The sequence below is a fragment of the Bos grunniens genome, chromosome 19, assembly GCF_055505025.1.
Source record: "Bos grunniens cultivar Pamir isolate PY7600 chromosome 19, Bosgru_T2T1.0, whole genome shotgun sequence".
NCBI classification, from domain to species: domain Eukaryota; kingdom Metazoa; phylum Chordata; class Mammalia; order Artiodactyla; family Bovidae; genus Bos; species Bos grunniens.
In genome coordinates, this window is record NC_141183.1 from 55,863,000 (window position 1) to 55,876,361 (window position 13,362).

Below are 13,362 nucleotides of genomic sequence, written 5' to 3' on the forward strand. Positions count from 1 at the left end.
TTCAATCCTTCAGGTCTTGGCAAGCCTTGATCAAATTCAGCACCTGCTTCTGGGCCACAGTGAGGCCATTTGCTGCCCTACAAATCCTCTGGGTTCTGCCTGTTCCTCACCCCTGGTAACCACTGATCCTTTTCCTGTTTCCATAGTTTTGCCTTTTCCAGAATGTAATATAGTTGGAATCCTAGGATATGTAGCCTTTTCAGATTGGCTTCTTTCATGTAGTAATGTGCATTTAAGTTTCCTCCATGTCTTTTCATGGCTTGATAGCTTATTCCTTTTTCGTGCCAAGTTGGAGAAGCCAATGGCACCCCACTCCAGTACTCTTGCCTGGAAGATCCTATGGACGGAGGAGCCTGGTAGGCTGCAGTCCATGGGGTCGCGGAGAGTCGGACACGACTGAGCGACTTCACTTTCACTGTTCACTTTCATGCATTGGAGAAAGAAATGGCAACCCACTCCAGTGTTCTTGCCTGGAGAATCTCAGGGACGGGGGAGCCTGGTGGGCTGCCGTCTATGGGATTGCACAGAGTCGGACACGACTGAAGCAACTTAGCAGTAGCACTTTAAATTTAGGGCTAAGTAATTGTCTGGATGTGACACTATAGTTTATTTACCCTGTGACCTACTGAAGGACATCTTGGTAGCTTCTAGGTTTTGACAGTTATGAGTAAAGCTCCTAGAAATATCTGAAAGCAGTTTTGTTTGGACATACATTTACAACTCCTTTGGATAAAAGTCCTCTCTGTAAATATTCTAAAAGACTTCCATCGCTTTATTCTTGAATCTTTTTATTGAGTTTTTAATTTCTAAGAACTTTTTTGTTGATTTTTTAAAATGAATGTTCCTTTCCTTACAGCATCCTATTCACACCTCCTGGGAGCAAAATCTTTCTCTCATCTCTCCAAGGATACTCTGTGTGGGTGTTTCCTTCTGTTTTTGCATTGCCTGTGATTACCCCAAGTTGCTTTTTCCTGTAGCTTCTTTTGTCTTCATCTTCCACATCAGAGTCTTTCTCAGATGTCTGATGACCCTCCTGGTGAGTCTTTGGCCTCTTAAGATTTGAGAACCACGGCTAGAGTGTCTCTTTATCCCTCAAGCTTGTCATCCCAACTGAAATCCCACAGAGAAAAACAGCACATATTTCAGTAATTTTTTTTCTCCAGGAAAATTGGAGCTTTTCTGTTCTAGTTACAGGCCTTGCCCTTTTCCTGAATGAAATACGACAGAGGCCTTAGAGGTGGTTTCCCGAGTTAGTCAGTGCACGCGCCACCCCTTGTGTGTTTATTTGCATTGTCTTACATTCCTCTGCCTTTGCCAGTGCCGCGGGCATTCCTATTTAATTAGGCTGGAGAGGCGCTGGCACCGGCAGCCAGGGACCTGGTGAGACCTTGGCCGTCCTTACCTGCTGGGCAGATGTAAGCTGAAGCCGGTGTCCGGGCCCAGAGCAGACTTTGCAGCCCGCTTGGAAAGGGTCCTGTCCAAGGCCATTTTATTGCTGCTTCAGAGAGGAAGGTGTGTGTGTGTGCAGCAGTCCTGAGGCTGTGGGAAGAGAAACCCAGGACGGGTGTGCAGAGACAGTGGGGGAGAGGTAGGAGATGGGGAAAGCAGCTCACACTTAAAAGGTGCCAGATCTTCTTACCTAAGTAACGATGGACTTTATTTCAATGAATTTTAAATTATAAAATTTTATCATTATAAATGTATAAATTATAAATGTATAAAATTAATTTAATATGTATTTGGCTAATCTCAACATCATTTGGGCATTATGTTTTTTTACAGCCTTTCTGTCATGTGTCTGAGAATGAGGAAGTTATACAAATATTGATAAGAGTGACTTCGCAGAGGAGGAAGAATAGTAACAACAGTAGTAACAGTAGTTTCCAGGTATTAGTTACATCTGTCAAGTACTTGACACGTTCTTTCTCTTTAAAGTCTTAAAACACGTTAAGAGGTAAGTTTTATTATAATGATCATTCCTGTTTTTTTAAATTAATCTATTTATTTTAATTGGAGGCTAATTACTTTACAATATTGTAGTGGTTCTTGCCATACATTGACATGGATCAGCCATGGGTGTACATGTGTTCCCCATCCTGAACCCCCCTCCCACTTCCATCCCCCATTCCTGCTTTAAGATAATGAGCAGACAGTGACTTGAACAGTAAGGAATGTGCGCAGCGTCATACAGCTTCAATGTAGCACAGGCAGTGTTTCGGAGCCAGGGTTCAAGCTCAGGTCTATGGATGACTCCACAGCTCACAGTCTGGACCATTGTACCACTCCGTCCACACAGTAGGTATTCATTCATTTTTGAATGAAGCTCTGGCAACATCCAATTATTAACTTGGACCCCAAAGCACCCAGATTTGCACATGCTGACCATCCCATTACACCCCTGACCAATTTTATTTCCTTGGGCTCCAAAATCTCTACAGACAGTGACTGCAGTCACAAAATTAAAAGATATTGCTTCTTGGAAGGAAAGCTATGACAGACCTAGATAGTGCATTAAAAATCAGAGACATTACTTTTCTGACAAAGGTGCATACAGTCAAACCTGTGATTTTTCCAGTAGTCATGTACGGATGTGAGAGTTGGACCGTGAAGAAGGCTGAGTGCCAACGAATTGATGCTTTCAAGTTGTGGTGCTGCAGAAGACTCATGAGAGTCCCTTAGACAGCAAGATCAAACCAGTCAATCCAAAAGGAAATCAACCCTGAATATTCATTAGAAGGACTGATGCTGAAGCTGAAGCTCCAATACTTTGGCCATCTGATGTGAAGAGCTGACTTATTGGAAAGGCCCCTGATGCTGGGAAAGATTGAAGGCAGGAGGAGAAGAGGGCAGCAGAGGATAAGATCGGTTAGATAGCATCACTCAGGCAATGCACATGAATTTGAGCAAACTTCAGAAGATAGTGAGGGACAGAGGAGCCTGGTGTGCTACAGTCCATGGCGTTGAAAAGGGTCGGACACGACTTAGCGACTGAATAACAACAGCATCAGTTATCTGTTGTCAGGGTAATGCTGCCTAACAAAGTGTTCCTAGCTCGTTTGTGCGAACTTCCTAACTCAGGGATCAAACGCTCGTCTCTTAAGTCTCCTGCTTTGGCAGGTGAGTTCTTCACCAGTAGCACCACCTGGGAAGCCCGCTCCCTAATTCCGTGACTTGAAGTAACAATCATTCCCTGGTGGCTCAGACGGTAAAGAATCCGCCTGCAATGCGAGAGACCTGGGTTCAATCCCTGGGTTGGAAAGATCCCCTGGAGGAGGGCATGCAACCCACTCCAATATTCTTGCCTAGAGAATCCCATGGACGGAGGAGCCTGGTGGGCTACAGTCCATGGGGCCACAAAGAGTCGGACACGGCTGAGCAATTAAGCACAGCACACACAGTCTCAAGAGCCTGCAGATTATTGGGAGGCTCTGCTACAGGCTGTGGTAGCTGGAGGGCAGCTGAGCAAGGCTGGGCTGGGCTGGGTGGGTCTGCTGCCGGCTGCACATCGGTGTAGACACTGTCCATGTAAACTAATTCTGAGACCAAGCTTGAAGGACGGCAGCTGTCCAGGGAAAGCTCTTTTTGCAGCGATGACTGCAAAATGCAAGAGGGCACACCAAACTACACAAATACATTTCCTGCCTCTGTTTGGGTCATGTCTGCTACCCTCCCACTGTCCAGAGCCCGTCACTTGGCCGGGCCCAAAGTTAAGGCACAGGACTGCAGAACCATATGGTAAAGAAGGACATGGTAAAGATGTCAGTGGTAAAGATGTGCAGTGGCGATGGTGAAGAACCGATGCTAAGAATTCAGTCTACCTAGCCCACGCCTAAGATCTCACAGTGTGCCTGTAAATTAACATGTGGGTGGGTACACATGCAGGTTATGGAGGTACCTTATGAAGAGTGTACAAGAATCATATGTACATGGTGAATATATAGCATTTGTAGTCTAGTGGAAAAGAGAGCAAAAAAAGAAAAACAGAAAAGAGAAATTAAAAAGAGAACAACTACATAAGGAAATGTTAGTATTTATTTAATTGGCTCTGGGCCTAAAGAATGTGGACATATTATAATTCTCTTGGGACCGGTTCAGCAGCTTTCTATAGTTAAAAAGAAAAGATGTTCCCTTGTTTCTGAAGTTTAACTCACAGAATTTGAAATCACTGTCTTATCCTATTGAAACACTATGCTGTGTGATTATGTTGAGAGCTTGATGATGCTGGCTTTATCACCGATCCTTAAACTTTGAAGAATTTCTTTTTAAAAGAGATGGGAGGGCTTCCCTGATGACTCCGTGGGGGAATCGGCCTGCCAAAGCAGGAGACATAGGTTCGATCGATCCCTGACCCGGGAAGATCCCACATGCCACAGGGCAACTCAGCCCATGCAGCACAACTATTTAGCCTGTGCTCTAAAGCCCAGAAGCTGTACTACTGAAGTCCATGCCCCCTAGAGCCTGTGCTCTGCAACAAGAGAAGCCGCCGCAATGAGAAGCCCTCACGTCACAACTAGAGAAAGCCCACAGAGCAACAAAGACCCAGCACAGCCAAAAATAGGTAAATAAAAAATTATTTAAAAAAGAGAGACAGATAGGAAACCGATACAAATGAAAATGTCCATTATGTCAGGGTGCTGTGAATATGGGTGGTAGTATTCTTCCTTTGGGGCTTCCCTGGTGGTTCAGATGGTAAGGAATCTGCCTGCAATGTGGGAGACCCAGGTTCAATCCCTTGGTTGGGAAGATCTGGAGGAGGAGATGGCAACCCACTCCAGTGTTCTTGCCTGGAGAATCCCATGGACAGAGGAGCCTGGCAGGCTACAGTTCACGGGGTCGCAAAGAGTCAGACACGACTGAGTGACTAAACCTTGCTTTTTCCTATTCTTTCTTTATATATTCTTCAGTCAGTTCATTCGCTCAGTCATGTCCAACTCTTTTCGACCCCATGGACTGCAGCACACCAGGCTTCCCTGTTCATCACCAACTCCCAGAGCTTGCTCAAACTCATGTCCATTGAGTTGGTGATGCCATCCAACCATCTCATCCTCTGTCATCCCCTTCTCCTGCCCTCAATCTTTCCCGCCATCAGGGTCTTTTCCAACGAGTCAGTTCTTCACATCAGGTGACTGAAGTATTGGAGCTTCAGCTTCAGCATCAGTCCTTCCAATGAATATTCAGGACTGATTTCCTTTAGGATTTAGGATTGACTGGCTGGATCTCCTTGCAGTCCAAGGGATTCTCAAGAGTCTTCTCCAGCACCACAGTTCAAAAGCATCCATTCTTCAACGCTCAGCTTTCTTTATAGTCTACCTCTCACATCCATAGATGACTACTGGAGAAACCATTCTTAAATGTTGTCATGCCTCAGTATCTGATGAGGGCCTTCAGATCAGTTAAAAAGATAGGAAAACAGTTTGAGGCACTGCAGCGCCGTCTCTCTCCACCTCCCGTGGATTCTCTGGTGTTGTTGGCAACTTACGGAATAGTGCACCTTGGTGGCCTTGAGTGCCTTCCCCTGACCTTGGTTGTCCCAGGTTCTTCTCTCTACTCTGCCACCTTGTGGATTTTTGGGGAACTGTGCCTTCTGCTGTGAGCCCGGGTGACTCATCTAACTGATGCTCCCAGTTTCCCTGGAAGTGATCATAGGCAAATAGAAGGAAATTCTCCCCACCAGAATGACACTCTCAAGATTATCTTGCACTTTGAGTTTTGCCATTGTTCCCTTTTGTGAGATGATATCCCCAGAGCCCCACCTGAAAGGCATTTGAATGACCTGCCAGTATCACACCTGGGTGGCTTTTCACCTGAGACCTTGAAGCAGTATCCCAGGGTGGGATACAGCCTTTCTCCAGTAGCACTTCTGTCCACTCAAGGTTCCCTCTTCTTTCTGTTTTTTTTTTTGTTTTTTGTTTTTAATTATAAAAGTAATACAAGCTTACTTAGAGTTTTGGAGAAGGAAATGGCAACCCACTCCAGGATTCTTGCCTGGAGACCTCCATGGATGGAGGAGCCTGGTGGGCTACAGTCCACGGGGTCACAAAGAGTCGGACACGACTGAGCGACTTCACTTTCACTTAGAGTTTACAATCCAATGGAGGAGACGGATTTTAAAAAGTAAACAAAGACAACGTTTACCTGTTTACAGGGAGTGCTATGAGGTGGACAGTTGTGGTGGTCGTGGCAGGGAACCTTCATTATGTAGGGGTGGTGCTTGCTTATGCAAGGGAAATTACAAACGGATACCTGAAGATTGAGAAAAACCCAAGAACAGGGAAGAAGAGCATGTGCAAAGGTCCTGGGTGGGAGAGAGCTTGTTAAGTTGAAAGTAATGAAGTGTGGCTAGAGTGGCATGAGCTGGAGGGGTGTGCTCGGACTGGGTTTGGAAAGGACCACAGTCCCTGATAACACAGCATCCTGTAGTGCATCGCAGGGATTCTCATTCTGTTCTGAGCACAGTGGGAAGATAAAGAAGGATTATGAAGCAGGCAAGTGATGAGGCCCGATTTATATTTTGTGTTTCTGTTTTAAGAAGACTATCATTATTGCTACATGGAGAATGGATTGAAGAATGGATTGAAGCAAACAGGGAGGGAAGCTGGGAGACCTCTTGGGAGATGGGCACAGGCAGCTGGGTGAAAGGTAATAGTAGCTTAGAATCTGGTGGCGGCAAGAGAGATGGCAGAAAGCAGGCCCATGTGGCTACTGAGCACTTGAAATGTGCAGGTGTTAAAGATGTGGTACAGAAAAAAAAAGAATCTGAAATATCTCACTATTACTTTATCTCGATTACTTGTTGAAATAATATTTTGGATATTTCATGTTAATAAGTATAATGAAAAATTATTATCTTTTTTACTATAAAAATGTGGCTACTAGAAAAATGTAAATTATGTATTAGTAGCTTGCATCTATGACTCACATTATGATTTTATTGGACAGTGCTGATAAAGACAATAGTTGCCAAATTAAAAAATACTTTTATAGTAAATTTACATTGGATACATAGAAATTTCTAGCTAGGTATAAACTTTTTTTTTTGGCCCACAGACGATGTTTATTTGGTATAACAATGCAGCTAATGTTTGTTCTAACCACAAAGAATAAAAAGAATAAAAGGCTTGACAATGCACATAAAAAGCCAAGGTGTTTAGTGTGACAAAAATAGTGCTCCTAAAATTTCTCAATAATTACAGTTATTGAAAACTGTATGAAAACAGAAGGATGTTAATAGCAACAGAGTACATAAAACCAAACATAAAATATTGAGCAAATTAACATATGAGGCGACTTTGCTAACAATGCATGATTTTTTCCCCCTTGTTTATACTCTGTTCAGACTATTTTTATACCAACAGAATGGGCAGAACACTTTGGTTTAATATCAGTTACACAGCATTAGCATAAACTTGGAACACTACCGATAGGAGGCTGTTTTCTTTTGAGTGGGCAAAGTAACCACACAAACATCAGATCCCTTCTCTGAGCTGAGAATTTTATCCCAATCAATGCCAAGTACCATCCACACACATATTTTATAATATATTTAAAATTTTTTGTGATATATATTTGGTGATTTGGATTTTGAGATTTTATTATCTTTAAAAAAATACACTTCAGTGTGGAGTGAGGCTGCTTAGAGTGGGACTGACAGCATACTGCCAGAGCCCTTCTGGGGGCATAATGGGAAGAGTGCTGGGCTTTAAAGACAGAAGAATTTGGCTGGACTTCTGCATAACATGTGAACTTGGACATTATTTCACCTCTCTGAACCTCATTTCCTTGTTTATAAAAAGATGAGCTATGCAGCTCATTCCATTGCCTACGTGGCTACGTGGTAGGCACTGTTATTTCTTTTGTTCAGGAGAAGAAACTGAAGTTCAGAAAGGGTAAGTGGGGACTTCCCTGGTGGTCCATTGGTTAAGAATCTGCCTGCCAATGCAGGGGACACAGTTCGAATCCGAGTCCTGGAAGATCCCACATGCTGCAGGGCAACGAGACCCCCTCCTTCCCCCCCCACACAAACAACTACTGAGCCCAGCCCGCGAATGGCAGCTACTGAAGCTCTCTCACCTACAGCGCATGCTCTGCAGCAAGAGAAGCCGCTGCAGTCCCTGCAATGAGAAGCCCGCGCACTGCAACTCAAGCAAGCCCGCACGGAGAAAGGAAAACCCAGCACAGCTACAAAGAACAAAACTTTCTTTTAAAAAAGGAGAGAGGATAAGTGACTGATGGAAGGTTACGTTCAGTTCAGTTCAGTTCAGTCGCTCAGTCGTGTCCGACTCTTTGCGACTCCATGAATCGCAGCACACCAGGCCTCCCTGTCCATCACCAACTCCAGGAGTTCACTGAGACTCACGTCCATCGAGTCAGTGATGCCATCCAGCCATCTCATCCTCTGTCATCCCCTTCTCCTCCTGCCCCCAATCCCTCCCAGCATCAGTCTTTTCCAATGAGTCAAGTCTTCGAATGAGGTGGCCAAAGTACTGGAGTTTCAGCTTCAGCATCATTCCCTCCAAAGAAATCCCAGGGCTGATCTCCTTCAGGATGGACTGGTTGGATCTCCTTGCAGTCCAAGGGACTCTCAAGAGTCTTCTCCAACACCACAGTTCAAAAGCATCAATTCTTTGGTGCTCAGATGGAAGGTTACATTGCTAGAAAGACATAAACCCCAGGCATGAACCCTGGTCTAGCTGGCTACAAGGTCAGCTGAAAAAAATTTCCCCCTCATCAGGCTCCTGGCTATTTTCCATGCCCACCTCTGAAATTATTGAGGAAGTCAAATTAGATTGGTGAATGGGCTTTGGAAAAATGTCATAAAATATGCAAATGTAAGAGATGACTCAACCTCAATGAAACAATAGGAACATAAACAGAAGCTACAGATAAACACAAGCTACTCCAAGATGTCTATGTATCTGTTTAAATGAAATGGTTGTCACGTGTTGCTCTGTCAAATTCAAGCTCTGAAAGCCATATGACAGAAGGATAATTTCCTTCCTCAGGACGAAAATTTATAGGAATTCAGAGGAAAATATTTTGGTGATCATAATAAAAACCTCCGAGTCAGATGAGTTTTCGCATCATGCCGTGAGCGCTGTGAGTCAAAGCACAAACAGCGTTTGGGCCGGATGTGGCTTCCTTCAAGTAGGCTGGCTCTCTGTGGGGGGGATTCATTCTGCAACAGGCAGAGAGAGGGCCCGGCAGGATGAAGGGGTTCTTTGTGCTTGTGCTGTATCTCACCTTGCTGATTTTCTTCTCAGGTGAGCGTTAAGTCCCGAAACCGATTTCTTTGCTGACAAGATAAACTGGAATAAATGTATTTTATATTTTTAAAGTATTTTTTCAGAATTTCAAATAATACCTAATACATAATAATTCAATGCTTTTTTTTCCCTTAAGAGTAGGCTCCCAGAATTGCTATCATAAGAGATAAATTTTTTTTAATCTTTAAATGCATTTGAATACTAATTCTCAAAAATGCTGATCAATCTTAAAATTTGACATACCTTTTTTTCCACATTTTTTTTTTTTGGGGGGGGGAGGCTGTGCTGCCTGGCTTGTGGGATCTTAGTTTCCCGACCAGGGATTGAACGTGGAGTTCCCTGCAGTAAAAGTGGGAGTCCTAACCACTGAACCACCAGGGAATTCCCTTGATATACTTTTATTATGATAATGGCTTTTAGAGTTTGTGTATGATTATCAAAACTTGATTTACTTTAATTATAATATCTGTTTTGAGGGATCGTGGGTGCTTACCAAGTTTAACATAATCTTCTTGTCATGGGGGAATCTTCTAGTAACAATTTAAACTTGATTTTAGTGTGTTGAAGCTTTGAAAGAATCTCACCAAAGCAACCCTGAGGGATAAGAAACACACTGACCAGGGACCTGAAGAAAATGTGTTTAAAGAAACATATCCATTAAAGTAATGGCCACTCTTAGAGGAATGGGTCATCACAGTAGGTAAATAAGTTTTAGTTATGCAGCCCTAGCCATCTTAGGAACAATTAAAAATTCCTTTCTGAGCCTTTGGGAAAGCCAAGCCCTCTGAGACAGGTCTCTGATAGAACTTTTGTGTGCTGACCCAAACTGGACTTGCAAATGCCTGGCCTTGGACAGCGAGATGGCACGTGGATGGGGGTGCCTGAGAGTCCCCGAGGTCCTTCCTGACTTTTTCAGGGGCCTCTCCCATTCTGACGGAAAAGCAGGCCAAGCAGCTCCTGAGATCCCGGCGCCACGACAGGCCGAGCAAACCCGGATTCCCTGATGAGCCCATGCGGGTGAGTTCCAGGCAGGCTCTGGGCTGTTTGAAGGGACAGGGAGGTGGCTGGAGTGCTTGTTCATTATGAAACCATCTGAGGTGGTCCTCCCAGCCCAGGGAGGGCATTAGATGGAGGCTCTATAGAGTCTCAGGTGCAGGGTGATCACCTTCTCACGCCGTTCTCTCCCAGAGGTGACAGCCCCACTCCCCTGCTGTTCACACAGGCTTTAAACGGAAACAGTGCAGCCCCCACTGGGGGTCCAGGATCCCGAATGGGCTGTCGGGCGGCTCCTCTGAATGGGACGCTCAGGAGCTGTGCCCCGAGTCTGGTGTCAATCCTGTCTTCTCCCTCTTGCCTTGGGCCCCGGGCAGGCTGGCCCAGCATACCCGACCAGTGGCGATGCTCTGTCTGGGCAAGGCAGGATCTCTGCCCTGCTGCCACCAGCTTCTGTGCTTGCCCCACACCTCTAATTTCAGGCTGGGTCTCGGCTCAGCCCTGTGGGATCCTGGTGTCCGCCTAGTTTTTCTGGACCAGGAGCCCCTCTCCTGCCCTCATTTTGTGACTTGTGCTGGGTGCAACAAGACCCTGCCACCCTGGTTTGTCTCGCCTTCCCATGACGGAAGTGCTCACATTCCCACTCAGGTGAAGGTAAGGGCTTTCCAGGTGGCTCAGCGGTAAAGAATCTGCCTGTCAAGGCAGGAGACGTTGGTTCCATCCCTGGGTTGGGAAGATCCCCTAGAGAAGGAAATGGCAACCCACTCCAGTATTCTTGCCTGGAGAATCCTATGAACGGAGGAGCCTGGTGGGCTACAGTCCATAGGTCACAAAGAATTGGACCCGACTTAGCAACTAAACAACAGGTGAAGGTAAGCCGCAGCGACCCCGGCAGAGTCAGCACGTCTGTGAAGCTGTGTCTGCGGTCCAGGCTGGTCCCACCCTGTGTCCACGCCAGCCAAGCCCCACACTCACCTCTGTTCACTGTGTCCCTGCGACAAAGCCCCGAGGATCTGCAGCAGCAGTGGCTTAGCTGGATTAGTCCCTTTAAAAGGCTCTCATTACCATGCATAGTGGTGGCTGTGAAACCGTTGGAGTTTGAATCTCCCCATTTTCCAACTATGGAACTTTGAAGACGTTCCCTCATGTTCCTCAGTACTCTTCAATATTCTTGACTGTAGAAAGAGGGTAACAAGTAGTACTACTTATATTACTATGATATCATTGTTATAAACAATAGCGTAAAGCAGCTCCTTTGTGAGAACAGAAGAAGGTAATTCATACTAAGGCACTTAAAAGAGTACTCAGCAAGCAGTAAGACTCCTCTGCCTACTAAGTGCCAGGGACGGCGTGCAGCAAGGCTGCAGATGGTCCTGCGGGTTTCTGCTCCCCGCCGGTGGGAGACACAGAGAAGCCAGCAAAGCGCTGTTTCCCAGAGTCGCTTAGAAACCAAACGAGGGCTTCAGACTGTGAAGGGTGGATGTGGCTTTGTTCTTTTTGGTGGGAGAAGCCAGAGGCGGCTGGAGTCTCTGAGTGCAGGGGGACGGGAGCGGGAGCGGGGAGGGTGCGGGGATGCTGGACTTCTCGGTTCAGCGGAGGACAGTCAGAGGATGAGTGAGTCGGGAGGGCAGACTCGGGCTTTAGACACAGCGTTTAGAAGAGGTCCGGGATTGAAGTCCGAGTCTGCCGGCGCTCAGAGGTGGGCATAAGCAGAAGACCCCTAGGGGCTCAGAAGGAATGTGAGGGGATAGGGCGGAACCAGGCAGGGGGCCACGTGAGCGCAGGGGACAGGGGTTGGGAAGGGGAAGGGTGGAGGGTGACGGAGGCGATGGGGAGCAGGGTGCCTGGCTCCAGGTCCCTGGCGGCCCCCAACTGGTTCTTTGTGCTTTGGGGGTGTTGTGTGGAGGGGCTGTTCCAGAGGCTCTTCCTCGTGGGCCCCGGAGGCTGGGGGAGGCTGGTCACGGGGCTGGTTCAAGGCCCTCGTGGGCCCCGGAGGCTGGGGGAGGCTGGTCACGGGGCTGGTTCAAGGCCCCCACAGGTGCCCGAGAGATAGGCTGTGCTCGGCTCCAGAGTGGGCCGAGTGGTTTCTCCGCCGGCGTCTGCTCCGAGCTCTGATTGTGGAAAGACGACCTTGCGGGGATTGGAGGCGGTTTAGGCAGCAGGTGGGCGGGCCGTTAGGTTCCGCTTCCTGCCTCCGGCTTCCTTCCTCCGCCTGTGCCAGCTACGCAAGATGCTCGACTCTGTCCTCAGACACGGCTGCTTGTGGTCCTTCCATGCCCAGAATGCCCCAGAGCTCCTTCTCTGACTGTTTCCCTCTTCCCAGCTCCTGATCATCACCAGCCTTCATCTGTGACAACCCTCCGCTTGCCTCCGGCTTTGCTATTTTCTGGAATATCTGGCTTTGGGGTTTTGTTAATTTGGTCGTCTTTCTTAGGTTTGACCACCGGCTCGGGCTTCCCAGGGGGCGCTAGTGATAAAAAAACTTGCCTTTCAATGCAGGAAATAGAAAAGACTTGTGTCGATCCCTGGGTCGGGAAGATGGCCTGGAGCGGGGCATGGTGACCCACTTCAGTATCCTTGCCTGGAGAATTCCTTGGACAGAGGAGCCTGGAGGGCTATAGTCCATAGGATTGCAAAGAGCTGGACACGACAGCAGTGACTTAGCATGCACGCACGCACCACTGACTCATCTTAACTCCTTGAACCTGCCTGATCTAGTTCCTCTGATTCTGTCTCGACTCACCCACCGTTTCCTACACATCCTGTGTGTGGTACAGTCCTGTGTGTCCCTCAGCAAAACACTGACCTGTGTCTAGAATCCTTAGCCACTCAGTCAAAGTTAGAGAAGTGCTTGTTGTGACCTATAAATATGCAACAAAGCATTTAGTACTTAGTTTATACCTGTAGTTCTCACACAGGGGTGATTTTGTTCCCCTACCTCGGGGACATCTGCTGATATCTGGAGACTTCTTGGGTTGTCACAGCTGCTGGGGGGAGGGTTTACTATTGGCATCTAACGGGTTAAGTTCAAGACCGCTGCTAAATATCCTACAGTGCCCAGAGAAGCTCCCACAACAAAACTCATCTGGCCCCAACTGTAATAGGG

At 46.8% G+C, this 13,362-nt stretch overlaps 1 protein-coding gene and 1 long non-coding RNA gene across 4 annotated transcripts in view; one reads left to right on the top strand and one right to left on the bottom strand.

Annotated features, from left to right (window-relative positions):
* Positions 1-6,957: 6,957 nt before the first annotated feature.
* Positions 6,958-12,429, bottom strand: LOC147352755 (uncharacterized). 2 transcript variants are annotated; one of them, XR_015148354.1, is made up of 3 exons: positions 11,232-12,216; positions 9,241-9,305; positions 8,180-8,651 (listed from the first exon to the last, which is right to left on the bottom strand). It is a non-coding gene; the product is annotated as an uncharacterized LOC147352755 (long non-coding RNA). The 2 variants fall into 2 exon arrangements; XR_015148355.1 differs by lacking the exon at positions 9,241-9,305 and having other exon boundaries at positions 6,958-8,651; positions 11,232-12,429.
* Positions 9,076-13,362, top strand: part of C19H17orf67 (chromosome 19 C17orf67 homolog) — a 29,559-nt gene continuing 25,272 nt past the window's right edge. For both annotated transcript variants that reach the window (XM_086360892.1, XM_086360894.1), the window contains exons 1-2: positions 9,076-9,260; positions 10,180-10,280. In XM_086360892.1, coding sequence (XP_086217018.1) covers positions 9,206-9,260; positions 10,180-10,280 — 156 coding nt within the window. In that variant the 5' untranslated portion in view covers positions 9,076-9,205. The remainder of the gene's footprint in view (positions 9,261-10,179; positions 10,281-13,362) is intronic.